General features: G+C 37.3%; 1 protein-coding gene across 2 annotated transcripts in view; it reads right to left on the bottom strand.

Annotated features, from left to right (window-relative positions):
• The window catches only part of SF3B1 (splicing factor 3b subunit 1), a 22,747-nt gene extending 8,148 nt beyond the window's left edge, over positions 1 to 14,599 (bottom strand). The window contains exons 1-11 of one of the 2 annotated variants that reach the window (XM_085299481.1): positions 14,500 to 14,599; positions 8,268 to 8,434; positions 7,270 to 7,371; positions 6,468 to 6,582; positions 4,542 to 4,621; positions 3,139 to 3,306; positions 2,750 to 2,984; positions 1,710 to 1,922; positions 1,226 to 1,347; positions 318 to 515; positions 123 to 224 (exon numbers count right to left, since the gene is read on the bottom strand). In XM_085299481.1, coding sequence (XP_085155607.1) covers positions 123 to 224; positions 318 to 515; positions 1,226 to 1,347; positions 1,710 to 1,922; positions 2,750 to 2,984; positions 3,139 to 3,306; positions 4,542 to 4,621; positions 6,468 to 6,582; positions 7,270 to 7,371; positions 8,268 to 8,434; positions 14,500 to 14,527 — 1,530 coding nt within the window. In that variant the 5' untranslated portion in view covers positions 14,528 to 14,599. Of the gene's footprint in view, positions 1 to 122; positions 225 to 317; positions 516 to 1,225; positions 1,348 to 1,709; positions 1,923 to 2,749; positions 2,985 to 3,138; positions 3,307 to 4,541; positions 4,622 to 4,937; positions 6,259 to 6,467; positions 6,583 to 7,269; positions 7,372 to 8,267; positions 8,435 to 14,499 lie in introns of those variants that run through there. The other variant, XM_085299482.1, reaches the window with a different exon arrangement.

Raw genomic sequence — 14,599 nt, 5'->3', positions numbered from 1 at the left:
ATTATCTCAAGAGAATCCTACGGACAGTTGCAGGGGGAACAAGAGTTTGGAACTAAATCTGGAAACAAATGTATATTGTTGAAAATCAAAGCGATATAAATACACCAGAAAAGTTATCTCACCTTTCGCATGGGAGGTGTGCCATTCTTTATTTTCAAAAGTAACTTCATTATTTTTCTTTCCTTCTGTTCTTCAGGACTCAGTGTTGATTCATCAACATCGACCTGTAAATAATTCCAGACATATCAATGGGCAGTGCTATCTTTTCGAAGGAAAGCAGGAAACATGTTAATAAGCATGAGTGAAGTCTCATTTACCAGCAGTTTATCAAAGTATTGGATATCATCTGGTTTTAGGAATGGAAGATTTCCAGAAGGCTGATCATTGACACTCTTCATAGTCCTGTCTTCTGTCTGCATGTGGAATCCAGTCATACCACCCAAAGGTGTTGGAGTTGCTGTAAGTTTGCGAGCTGGAGTGCGAATAGGTACATAACCAGCTGGTGGGGGAAGAACCTACAGGAGAGCAGGAGAGGGGAAAAAAAGGGGGGGGTTAAAAACACAAGAGTATTAATCTAAAGAGCATTTCCACAGCCTGCAATCCAGAAAACTTACCTCACCACAACAGAAATAAGAAGGCATTAAATATAAAACATGCCTAAAACTGTATTTTCCATTTTATTTGCCTGTGGACTTGTACAAGTGTTACTGCATAAATCAAATCCCATGTTTACTGAAACACAAACAAGTTCAGTACGATAGCTTGATTTGTGCTTAGCCTGTACCAGCAATATTTCAAAAGAAAGCTCACTTCCATCGCTGAGACCTTAGATAAACTTTATAAAGGTCTCCTTATGGAAGCATTTAAGAAATATTTAAGTATTTGTAGCAATGCAGTGTTTTAAGTGCTTTCTCAGAACTTGTGACTCCCTTCCGTGTTTTTCCACAACACGGCTTCATGTTTCAGCTAGTCAATTCAGAGCTCTTTTCTGTGTTAACAGGCATTCCCACCTTGAGAAGCAGAATAAAAACTGGTCTTTGAAATCACCTTTATCACCTTGGATCAGTAACTGAACCAAAAAAATGTCAACACGAATTCATCAGCATCTAATTTGTACAAAGTATTCTACTTCTTGGACATCTTGTTAAAAAAAAAATCAATATCCCCAGGTGGAAAAGAGTATTGTGGTACTAAGTCTGTTGTTTTTTTAATTCTGATTAATTACCTTATATCCTTCTGGGAACATGGCATCCAGTTCCTCATCGGAAAGTGGTCTGTTTCTCTCATCTATTTCCCTCTCCCAACGCCAAGCCTGCAGCTGTTCAGGAGTCATGCTCATTATATGACCTACATTCAAATTTTAAAAAGGATTAAAAAAAAATCTTCTGTATGCCAAAGGAAAGAATTAGTTTACTTAACTTTCAAGCATTCTTTTGAGCCAGAGTTTACACAGCACTTGAAATCTGCAGCTAATAAACAAAAGCTCCCTAAACATCTGATAACTTTTTTGTCAACTAGTATGAACACTTACAGAGCTATAACCTTAGTCTAGGTCCCCCGTCAGAACTGAGTTTTTGTGGACATTCAAAATGGTACACAGTGCATATACAAACAGCTTTCATATAGGCAGGAGAACACATTACATATACACAGCAGAGACAAATGTTTCACTTTAACAACAACAAAAAAAGTGAACCCTTAGAACTCACCTGGTGTAGGAGTTGCCATGTTCATAGCTGGGGTACCAATGGGTGTTTTGCCTGGTGTCAGAACAGGAGTGCTGCCACCCATCTGGCTAGCAGGGGTTTCATCCCATCGTGACTTTCTTTTACTTGCTCCTGGGGTTGGTGTCTCACCAATGGAGTCACCACCGCGATCTGTCCGAGGAGTCTCAGCCCATCCACTGCCATGTCCCGGAGTATCTGAAGAAAAAACACAACATTTCCACAAAGGTGAATAGTATCTACCCCGACTACAGCATCAGTATCCCCTATACAATATTTCATCCTCACATCTATGCAAATCAGCAAGTATCAAATAGCAATAGAAACAGAGAAAACAAATACACTGAACAAGCAGCAAAGACTACTTTCATGATTTTTTAAAATACAGTTGTTACATTAAAAACATTTAATGGAGAATTTCATTTTATGAAAAAAGCGTGTTATCATCTTTGTGATTCTTAGAATTTTATCCACTTATGCTAAACAATGTGAAAGAATATTCTCTTCATTGGACAAAATACTGCACGCACTCCCTTGATAAAAGCATTATTTTAAAAAACAAAGTCTTCCTTTTCTCTTCTATATGAACTTCATTCAAATCAGGCAAGTGAGAAAATGCTTTCAAAACCTGTTTTAATGCTAACCTTGTCTTGTTAAAAAGATTCAGGAGTTCAAAACCAACACACACACACACACACACACACACACACAYATATATCACAAAAGGTAATGCAATGTAAGCTCATTTATGATGTCCTAAAATACACATTAAAATCTCAATCTGCAGCAGTCAGTAGATATACTACAAAATCATGATCTGATTTCTGACCTGAAACATGTTAAGCTAACAGRTAGAAGTCAACGCTACAAACTCAGGCAAAAACTTCACTTCGTATCAGCCACTAGATGTCAGAATGTAGTTCCTTCTTGCCTCGCTTTTGCTCCTACTGTTTACATAAGGGAAAAAATTCCTAAGCCATTAGCCATTCATGACTTGTTAGCACTCTGCAGCATGCCACAAATACCTCTTTCTGTTTTAGGTGTTTCATCCCATCGATTTTTACGTGCACTGGATGTGGCACCTCCATGGCCTGGTGTGGCATGACCAGGTGTGTCCCGTCCAGGTGTTGCTGCTCCTGCTGGTGTATGACTGGGAGTAGGATCCCATATTTTTGAGCCTGGAGTTGCACCAGGAGTTTCACTGCCCTTTGCACGGCCTGGAGTTTCATCCCATCGCAGCGAGGGAGTATGTCCAGGAGTCTGCATAAGACAAAAGCAAAAGCATTTATCTCTCATATAGTAAGAGACAGCTCCTATTTTTATTTAGTAGATAGATAAGAAACTTCTGAAATTCAGGAGGATTAGCATTAAGAATGCCTTTTGTAGATAAACTGATGAACACAAGGATTATTACCTCTGCTTGATCCCAACTGGATAGTTTTTTAGGGGTAGCACCAGGAGTCTGATCAGCTGTCTGATCCCAACGCCGTTTGCGTTTTGAAGGTGGTTGAGATGAGGCTCCATTGACGACTTTAAGCTCTCCAGCTTTAGCTTTTTCTGCTAACTGTTGCCTAATTTCCCTCTATTTTCAGGGAGACAAAAGAGATAGACATAAGAAAGATCTCCTAGGACAGTCTATTCAGAGTATACATTAAGAAAAAAAAATTTCAGATATATTATATTTTCATATATTTTCTGAGGTTTTACTAAAGTAATACGAAATCAGCCACTCTAATTGCCAGTTCATTACCTTTTCAAACTCTTCTATACTGACAGAGCAGCTATGTGTTTGGAGGCACTGTCTTTAAACTGCTTTCTTATAAAAACCCATATCAAAGCAGAAATGTAAATGCATTTTTTGGAGTGATACCAGTTTGTTTTACCTCTGTGTGTGCTTCAAAAAGGAAATTAGATATCTGTTTCAAAACAGTTCCCCTCAAGTTATTAAAGGAGAAAGGATGAATTAGAAAGTAGGTTGAAAATATGCCAGAATTGCATCCCATGAAATAAAAAAGTTTTTAATAATTAATCTTCCAAAATAAAATTGTGAAGCATATCACATGAACAAAAATTATTTTTCACTTATCCATGAGTCCATAAATGGCAGATTATCAAAACTGTAACTAATTTCTCAAAGGTAAATTAACAAGTATAAATTAACATAAATCTATAGCATTTACAAGAGCTACAAGACCTTGCTCCAATTAACAATCTGACACTATAGGCATTATACAAGATATTTGATTATATTACCACCATCACCTTTTTAAACTATTAAAATTAATATGTAATACTCATGACTAAGATAYGCATTTTTACCGTTTTTATTTTTTAATATTTAAAACCAAGTATTAACTTTATACCAGTCTGTGGTACTGCAACATCTATGTTAAATTCTGCAACAAAACCCTTTAATTTAAACCTGCCTGGGTTCTCCTTTAATAGAGCTCACAAAAACAAACATTTCTGACACTGAATTCCCCTCAGTGATTGTTAGGTTTTGTCTGTCATTCTCTGAAAGAACATAAATAACAAAATTTCTGAAGTGCTATAAAAAGTCTTAATTAAAATATATTCAGAGACTGCTTCTCCCTCCATTGCTTAGGTATTATTTAGAAAAGATGTTTCAGAAACTTTGATCTTTACATTCTGTTGACTTTCAACATGTGAACAATAGAATTTTCTGAAGACAGATGCACAAGTGAAGAAACATTCAACAGAATTTCAGATCCCACTCTACTTATCATGCTTTCAAAGGCTGAACAATGAAATTACATTCACATTAACCCCCCCTCCCCCCCCGCCACACACACACACCTCTTCTTTTGTCAAATGCTGTTCACGCATAACATCCATATACGTTCTGGCATTCATTTTAGGATCTGGTGTCTTCCCTCCTGCAGAAGAGAACAGCAACAGGAATGGAGCACAATGAGTACAGGATAAGCAGAATTTATTGACTTTTTCTATTGTCCTGCTCTAACATTATACTATTCCATGATCATTTAATTTTACTTTTTGATTGAAAATTTTAAAAATTACATGTATCTTACGTTTATTCAGTTTGTTGATCAATTTAACCTGTTTGAACACAAACATAACTACTGCAGTTTCAAACAAATATTTTAAAGCAGATATAAATGATAAAATGACAACACAGTTAAGAGTCTCCAGAAGTGATGGGTTCCTGGGTTGCTAATCCGGAATACGTACACTTTCGTGCCTTTGTCTCCATCAGCAGTTCTGACTTCAAGCAGCAGAATAGAAGCCTAGAAAATTATCTCTTTACCATTAGTAACACTTTGGAAAGATATTTATATTCAAAACATTACCTTGTGTAAGCTGCTAATTCCTAGCTGTCATCTGACTATAAATAACTAYTGCATACCTGAGTAATGATTTAAAATGTTTTATCATAAAGATCTGTTTATATGTTTGACAAATCTGGACAAATATCCCATATCTTCAAGCGTCATATCGTAAAAGGGCTTCATTTAAAAATAAACCAACAACCCAAAATACTGTTTGATGACTCTCTCCCCCTCTTTTCTTCTCAAGGTACAATTGCAATCGGGAGCTGAATGTAAGACAGTACATATACTACCACAATGATACTCACAGGTAATGGTTTTTGTATACCACATGTTGTTTTATGCTGTGTATCTTGAGTTAGTTTAACCTTTAAATACTTTACAAGAAGCCCAACTTTACAAAAATTAGACTTGTCAAGAAAAGCACTATTCTTTAAGAAAAATGTGCAGATTTGCTATACAAGTGGTATAGCATAACAACTTAGGAAAAAAAATAAATTCTTAAATAAATTCTTAAACATTTCTACGCTGAAGATCATTGCCCAATTGGCTGTGTCATTCTGACACTAGCTTTGATAGGACTTTCCTTTGGTATACTTTTTCACCATAATCTACACAGGATGTGTTGAACTGCACCCTTAAGAATGCAGACAGGACTGGCATATAGCAGTACTGCTGTAGGAAAGAAATTAAGGACAGTTAGTATGGGCCTGTGAATTCTGACAAAACATGTTTATATCAATTACAATTAAGCAAGTAAAATAATTACTATCCCTATTAATTCATGCAGGCTGAAATTCTAATTTGTTAAAAACCTGCAAAACAGCTGCTAATTTTAAGCCAACAGGCACCTTACTTCCACATGTGAAACTCACTCACCTGAAGAAAGTTTCTATCAGACCCACTATACCCCTTCTCCTGACTTGCATTCTAAAATTATCAGAATAGACTTGAACTATTAAAAGTATCAAAGTCTTATATACGCTTTTGTTTCTTTTAGTTATACCACCTAAGATTACATAAGGTGGTAAGAATTAGGTGCTCCATTTTGAGAACTAGCATTTCAAAAGCAATAATGCCGTAAATCTATGACTTGGAATGAAAACTTTCAAGGTACTGAAAGAATCTGAGCACTCAATATACAAGTTCTTCAAAGTATAACGCACAACCCAAAACAAAATGAAAAGAGAAACCTTTAACCCTTTGTGTTTCTATGGCAATGGCTCATTATTTTCTTGTCCTTCTACCTGGAAAGAAAACTTGTATTATAAAGATGAAGAATATGGCATCTAGGATTTCAACCAAATCTATATAAAAAGGGGATGTTTAAAACAAAACTAAGTTTATAAGCATGCCAACAGAAATCAAAGGGCTAAAGACAATTTAAGACAACAAATTTCATAACAGATATAGAAAACTCAAAATAAATTACCATCTGCAAAAGGATCAAGGCGCTCAGGGGAAATTATCATCATCCGCCTGTGCTTTTTGTATTCATCCTCCCGATCTGCAATCTTTTGAGGACGGTGTTCTGCAAAGGGATCATACTAAAGCAAAAAAACGCCCGTTAGCCACATACGTAAAAAGAACAGACTATTAGACTGTATTTACCTTCAGTACCAGTAAAAAGATCAACTTATTTATTTATTTATTTGCATGTAAGTAGAAACATCAAAACACTATGAGAAGAGAAATTTTATTTCTGTAGCAGGAAAATGATTCCCCCTCCCCCCCCAACACAGAATTCCCGACCAAGTAACTTCTGCCAAAAATTTGCTATTTTAAGACGTTTGTTTATTCTTTTCTAAAGTATTTCATGCTGTTAACCTTCCCTTGTTTTTTACGGAAGACTTAAGACCTATTTCACATACTTCTACGTTTCACAGAAAAGTACTTTAGGAGTACAGAACCTACGTGATTAAAATTTCTCTACAAAAATATAAATACAAAATACAGTAAGTTGTTCCTGTTATTTTTTGAAGTACCCTACCTATTAAAAAAATACTTTCAAATACCTTACTGCAAACGTATACATCGCTCTTCACAAGTAGAAATGTCAATTTTAAGCACCCTGGGGAATTCTAAAATAAAGCACTAACAAACCTGTAGAAAAATTAAAATACTGTAGCCAGCCCTTTGGAGACATCTTATAGTTTCCTGGCCTTGGAAGACATTAAATCTTCTTTCTCCTAATACCTACAGTTGATTTTAGTGTGCTTTAAATTAAGAGGTACCTGTTCAGTTGACTGTGGTATGTCATTAAGCAATGCCACTGGAGCATGGTACCCTGGCTTCTTCTGGCCAAGTAAACTTGTAGAAGAGTAGTCATCATCATCCTGTCAGTACAAAGACATGGCATATTTATCAAGAGATACTAGATAAAGTGATGTAAAATTAACATATCATGGCCAAAATGGATTCCTAGAAAAGCTGAAAACTGACAACTAGTACTGTTTAGTTATACATACTCAATTACAATAGCAATAACAAGTTTTCAGAATGCTTTTTTTCTATGATGCTTCTGCTATTTATTTTATCATATTAGTAGCCAGCTTCAGGACAATAATTAAGAGAATCTCCCCAAAAACCTGCTCTTAAAACTATGAGCCAGTTTAACACTAAACTGTTTTAAACCATAAATAACATCTCTCCTTCATCTTCAAAATATAATTCAGTAGGTATAATAAATAGCTGCCTGTACTTATTCATGATCAAAACCATAGATTCACAGCTGGCCATGCAAATGAAAATGTGGTCAAAAGTTTGATATTAGAAACTAACATAAACTAATCTCATAATCAGGACACATAAGGAAAACATTCAATACAGTGAAAAAGACAATTCTCAAAAACATTTGCTCTAAAACTTGAAAGTAAAAATAGAAATCTTAAAATATTCGCTCAAATTCTTATTGCCAAGTTTTATTAGATTTTTATCATCATCATTTTTCCACTGTCGCAGCAATGACAGAATGAAGTTATTTAATCAAGGCTAACACAAGTTAAACACTGGACCACAACTTTTTGGTTTCTGCTTAGGGCTGTATGACTTTCAAAGCATATTTCAGGAACTATGAGCCAGATTTAGAACTCGAGCTTCTAGGATAAGACGTGTCATCCAGTACAGCTTTACCTGCTTTTACTTCAGCAACTGCAGTTCAAAACTACTCAAAATGAATGGCAAAATACTTAGAATGCATTCCCTCAACAAACAAATAAATGAAATCACTTACATCTTCCAATTCAGTTGCTGCAATAGAAGTTACATATCCAGCAAACCTGCTGTCACTGCCACCATAAATTTCTTGATCATAATATCCTGTGGAATCAAGGCCCACTCCTTGTGCTTCATCAAGAGCAGGCTTTTTTCCTTGAATTTCTCGAATTTGTGCTTCAATATCTAGGAAAAAAGACACCAAACTCAGTCTTTTTACACTTACACACACACATATACAAAAACATATTAAAAAAAAACTTGCTTTGAGATTAGTTCTTGATCATCTTCAAATTCTGTTCAAACATAATATTCATATTACTACGTACAGCAAACAGTTTCTCCACTCAATTTCAAAGAGCTTCCTTAGGTATAATCTATCACGCACAAAACTATAAAATCACAACGTATAAGAGCAGTTTTCCTTAAGTTGGGATAGTATCCGACACAGACTAGTTCAACTGTATGGCCTAAAAGCAAACCATTCAGAATCACTAACGTTAACATATCTCATCTTTCATTTTGAGATCAAAAGGAGAATATTTTCTGTAATCATGTTATTTATATTCACACCACAACACCATTTTTCAACACTACATTAACATAACACTTTCTCAAACAAATGTCATTCTCATTAAAAGGCCTTTTAAAAAGTTATTACTAATTAATCAAATAATCTTACTAATTTAATGCAACCTTTAAAATTTGATTTTGTAAGTAGAGTTACTGCAGCAGTTGTCTTGCAATAAAATCTGAGAACACTGAATAAAACAGAACTTTACTCAAGGACAAAATATGTAAAATATCAATGCTTTACCATCTGATGAAATAAAAAAAAATCTGTTGCTGTATAGCAAGTTAGAAAAAAATAACATCAGTTGCTCTGCACTTTGGCAGCTGAACTGTACTTTACTCATGACTGTTCCTGCCTACACCAGCACCTCCGAAGGTTCTGCTGTTAATTCTGGATAAGGGAATGCTCATCCTGCTCCCTATTAATGTAATCCTATTCAAACAGGACAAACCAGAGCTTTGTCACTCTTAAACATGTCCAATCTGACTCTGATCAACTCTGGTAGCTATTTCTGACCCTGGAAATTTTACGCTTTTAGAAAAAAAATATATTAACTAGTTAATCCAGAAAACAAAGAACCAAGTTTAACTATTCTGTCCTCCTACTTGTTACAAAAAAACAGGAAAGTCACAATAATTCAAACATAATTRGGACATAAGTATATTAAGGAATAGCTATCCTTATAAAAATCTTAACTGTTTTCTTTTGCTTTTATTTGCTTCAACAGATATGTAAAGACAATTATCCACACAATCGAATWTCAATGGGCCAAACAATTATTTTTTGTCCAAAAGAGTTGCACTTTATGGTCAAAGGAATATCACTGACTACAGTATTACCCTTCCCCATCTGAAGCAGTACTGACTGCTGTGTTACCTTGAGAAAAACTTGTGATTTTACAAAAATTACAGAGACGTGCTTCTAGAAAATAATCCTGTCTTGACTACTTCTCATTATTTATTTACTATTGTTGCTCATTTCTCTTTTTTCAGAATGAATGGATTTCACAAGGTTTTCCCACACAGGTATTTTACAAACAGCACCATACTAAAATATCCACTCACAAATCCGGCAAAAAAATAAAATTAGAATATATGTATTCAAAATTTTGTAAGATTATTACTAATCCAAAATACTGGACTTGCAAGCAGTAAACATGATTTTAAAGGATTTGTTTTGTGGTTGCAAGATTACAAATCAAAACTACTTAACTAAGAAGTAAATTGACACCTCCRCAAATTTCAAGACTAGGTCCTTTTCTTCTCACATACTGCTATTAAAAATACAAGAAAAACACTATATACCAAATTACGTCCCCAGAACAAAGGCATGTTTTGTATAGATTTAACTGAACGCACGGTTTTCCCTGACAAACCTTTGTGGTTTACAGCTATGAGGGAGAACAGGGGGTTACGTGTTCATATGCAGCCCACAGGACTGGCTTCAGGAACACTGACTTCACTGTAAGCACAGTAAAACTGACAGGGAACTGGTGCAGTACTCTCATGGGTACGGAAAGAAATAGCAGGGRTATGTTCCTAAACCCATCTAGAGTCCCATGCACAGAAGATGGCTGACAAGAACTTTCTTGCTCTGTGCCAAAGAAGGGCTTTCCTTAAACCTTCGCAGATCTCCAGAACAAGGTAAGTGGCACAGTCTCCTCTGATATCTGCCAAGTCTCGAATTCACTGAGATGTCTGACAAAGGCTGGTGATGATCATCTGCTGCATCCTGCCTCTAGGAACAGCCACCTCCCCCTAAAATCCTGTAGAGGGGATCTCAGTGAGCTCAAAACTGCCAGCTGCTCAAATACAGACAAGATGTTACTTCCTGGAGAAGCAACAGAACCTTCTCCTGCTGAATGAAGTAGCTCTGGCTTGCCCACAAAAGTCTCATCTTCACAGACATATCAGCATATGGTACCCCATTAACCAATGTCACCTTAAGGTATCTCATTTTTGTGAGGTTATCCTATTCCTATGGGAAGCTATCCTATAGTATTATGGAAGCAATATAACTCAAAGAGCTATTTTCTCACAAGCTTATTAATTTTTTCTGATTTGGCTATTTTTTTTTGTTTCATTTTGTCTTTCAGAAGAAAGCTCAATTTCCCAATTCCATTTACAGCCTGGTGCAGTGCAGCAGCAGGGTGAAAAGAATACCTGACACTACTCTTGCTGCCAAGGACAACACTAGCACAAAGGGCTTTCACAGCGCAATGACATTGTTTCTGACTTCTAAAAAGCAGTAACTAGAACTATACGCTGCCTCTTCAGCTGTATATTAAGCTGTAATTGCTGTATGAGTTCAATACCAAAAAGTCTGCTGTTCTCTCCTATAATGCAGAAAGCTTTCCATCATTTGTCAGCTGAGTCAACCAGACCACACGGCTCAACCAATTAAAGTACCAGCAAGCAGCAAGCCGTGCACAATGGGTCCGAGAGCTTTGCCTATGCTTGGGCTCCCACTACTATCAACAGAGCTGAGTTCATTGAAGCAATTGTGGGAGCTCTGTAGCAAAAGGGCCAAAACAAAAACTTATTCCTGTTAATAGTTCTTACTAACACTTTAAAGACTAAGGCCTTGTGCTCATATTTTATTTTGTAAATAACTACATTTACTGATTAGGATACAGGTCTCAACTGTTGTTATCAGCCTTCCTCTTTAAATTACAAGGAGTACCACTGTTCCCAGATTAAGGACCATTCTCCTTTTCCTCAAAGGAGAATCTGCTGCCTTATTCTAAAAAAAAAAAAAAAAAAAAAAGTCTGCACGGAATCATTAGGGTTAGCAAACCCCCACTTATGGCCAGTACCATTTTCAACCAAGGCAATGAAGTTCCTAAAGTTCCTAAGTGCTAGAATGACAGCCTAAATGAAGCACTTTTTAAAGAGAACATTCACATGATAAGCTGCAACCCCCCTTAATCAGCAGGTTTAAAATGTTTAAAAGCCAAGCAGGACTTGATTGCAAGTTAAGGAATACCACACAAAATCTCAATCTTTTCCTGCTGAAGATGTGTTTACCTTTCTTGATCTAGCCAGCATTTTCTAGAAAAACTTAACACCCAATTAAGAAAACATTTAAATATAAATCAAAGGGAAAATGAGAGCCATCTCAACAGTTTAAAAACTTGATTTTTTTTAAAGTAACTGATGATGATTTACTCAACTAGGACTTAACCAACCAAATAACAGTAAGGAAAAAAAAAAGGGGGGGGAGAGCAAAAAAGCACCACATCCTACTGATTATTCCCTTTCTGTATTTTACATCACTCAGTCATTTTAATATATTTTAGTATTTTTTAATGAAGTATTTTTAACATGCACTGTTGACTTCAAAAATACAGTGAATGTTATGAAAAGTGAACACAACTGAACTAACAGTCACTGAAAACCTAGCTCCCAGCTAGATCATAATAGCTGTTCTCAAAATATATATTTCACTATTATACAATCAGTTTATTAACAACACGTTTAGAGGATAAGACATTATTCAGCATTAAAAAAGAAAGATGAATCAGTCCTGTATTGAAACAGTATTTTAAGTATATCATAGTAGAAGCAGTTTCTATGTTTTTTTTTCTTAATCTTCCTTATCATATTTTTGCATATTTAGCTTGCCTTGTGAAATTTTATTTCTAGCCACTTTAGAATTCTCATGCATGTTAGGACTAGATCTCTTACATTTGGAGTTGTTTTTTTTTCCTTTTAACAAGAAAAAAATAAGTATCAGTTAAAAACTTACCCTCAGTAGCATTTCAAAGTGCAACCATTTATTAGGAGACTTTATGAGTTACAACCTTACAGCTTTGAAACTTTAATTTAACAGATGGCTTCCACATAAATTACATAGCTGAAATAATCCCAAACTGTTTGGGACTTCTTCCAAGTTGTGTATTCAATACACCAAGTAATTTAAAAGCTGTACAGAGATGTGAAAAATCTGCTAAGAAAACTTAGTACTAAGCAACTCATCAAATTTAGGAGATCAGCCAGGAACTGAAAAAAAAGATTCCATAGAAGTCAAAAGAAAATAAAAATCAAGCCATTCAGCTAGTATGTCTATACAGGGGAAGATAACATTACATGATGACTGCCAGTTTTACATAACAGTTTATTTACACACCAAAAACTCTTTAAAGCCTGTTCCAATATAGCACTAATCTGTCAGTGCATGTAACTAGAAGCATAACACTATTCATGTTAAATTCAATGGATTATATCTTTAGTGTATAAGAAAATAAAGAAAAAAAATCATGCTGCTATTGTATTATTGGAAGATCCTTGCTAATGAGAGAGAGAAAGAGAGCACTGTGATCAGTACTACCCGATTGGGTAATGTCTAATACAAACTTCAGACATGTCAGATATAAACAAAAGACAGATGAATTCATTAACTCTATAAAAATATCCTAGAACACTAAAATATAATTAAAAAAAAATTCCTTCCTCCATAAACTCAGTCTGTAGTCCTAAAGACCACATTAACAGGCCTTCCAGACATAAGAGTTGCCTCTAATTTAGAGAGCTTTTTTCAGTGCAAAACCTACCTTCCCTAGAGACAGTTAAAATGTGGGGACCCTGCACATACACTGCACATACACATACACTTCACTTCATACAACTATTGTCCAGAAGTAGTTTTTAATTAGTGAATTCAGTATGCAGGTTAATACAAACATAGCAGGTCATTTATCATATGCAGAAACACGAGTAAAAATACAAAAGCAGAAAACATTTATGTGAAAGCATTAAGCGAAACAATTCAAAAAAAAATCTATTTGCATTACAGTGCTTAAGAGCAAAGCAAGCTACAGACATTGTCAACAAAGACAGCTTTTACTCATGCTGTAAAAAGCTCGAAGCAGTAGTGAGCACAGCCATGAAACACCTCAGAAAATAACAACATACGGCCTGTGAAGACCCTCTCTCACAACACTGCACAGAGATCAGTCTTCCTATGTAAACAGCCAGACAGGAAGTCTCCGTACTGAAACGGCGTTTTAAAGCCGGAAACCTCATACCGCTTTTTCCCCTCCTTCGGGGCATTTTTCTCAAGAGTACCATGTCGACACGACGCTTAACAACAGCTCAGGGTATGCCGGCTTTCAACGGGCAATATCATAGCTCTCCCCACACCTAAAGCCACCACCTTACAGTGGGCACAATCCGAGTTCAGAAAATAAATGCGTATTACTAATGCGTGTCACGCGAAACCGAGCGGGGTGAGCGCCTCTAGGGGGCTGGATGCGAGCGACGGGGGGAGGGGGGGAGGGGGGGGCAGCGCGCGCAGGGCGCCGGAGCAGCAGCCAGCGCGGCCCACAGGCGACCGCCGCTGCGCTCACGTCGCCCCCACGCCGCGGCCGCCTTCGGCCGGCAGGCGGAAGCCGGCGGAGTCGCGGGCCGCCCGCCCAGTCGACAAAGCCGTGTCTAAGCGGCGCCCGCGCCGGCCGCCCCCGGAGGCGGCCCGGGCATGGCGGTGACACAAGCACAGACGCCATTACACAAGGCCCGGCCCGCCCGCGCGGGGTGGGCCCGCCCGGCCCCTGCCACGGCCCCAGCCCGCGCCGCCGGGCCGAGCGCGGCCCCGCGGCCGGGGAGAAGCGGAATCAGAGGACGAGGGGGGCACACGCTGCCACCAGCGGCGCCGCCGCGGCTCTTCGGGGACCTTTTACCTTCGTGGGTCTTGGCGATCTTCGCCATTTTCTCCAGCGCGAACAACGCCGAGGCGGAACTGGCGCGGCCCAACCACTTCCGCTATGGGGGGGCGGGGAC

The sequence above is a fragment of the Rhea americana genome, unplaced genomic scaffold, assembly GCF_003343005.1.
Source record: "Rhea americana isolate MKP2758 unplaced genomic scaffold, rheAme1 scaffold_15, whole genome shotgun sequence".
Taxonomy (NCBI): Eukaryota; Metazoa; Chordata; class Aves; order Rheiformes; family Rheidae; genus Rhea; species Rhea americana.
The sequence above is the reverse complement of the archived record's forward strand: the minus strand, read 5'-3'. Positions and strand labels throughout refer to the sequence as shown.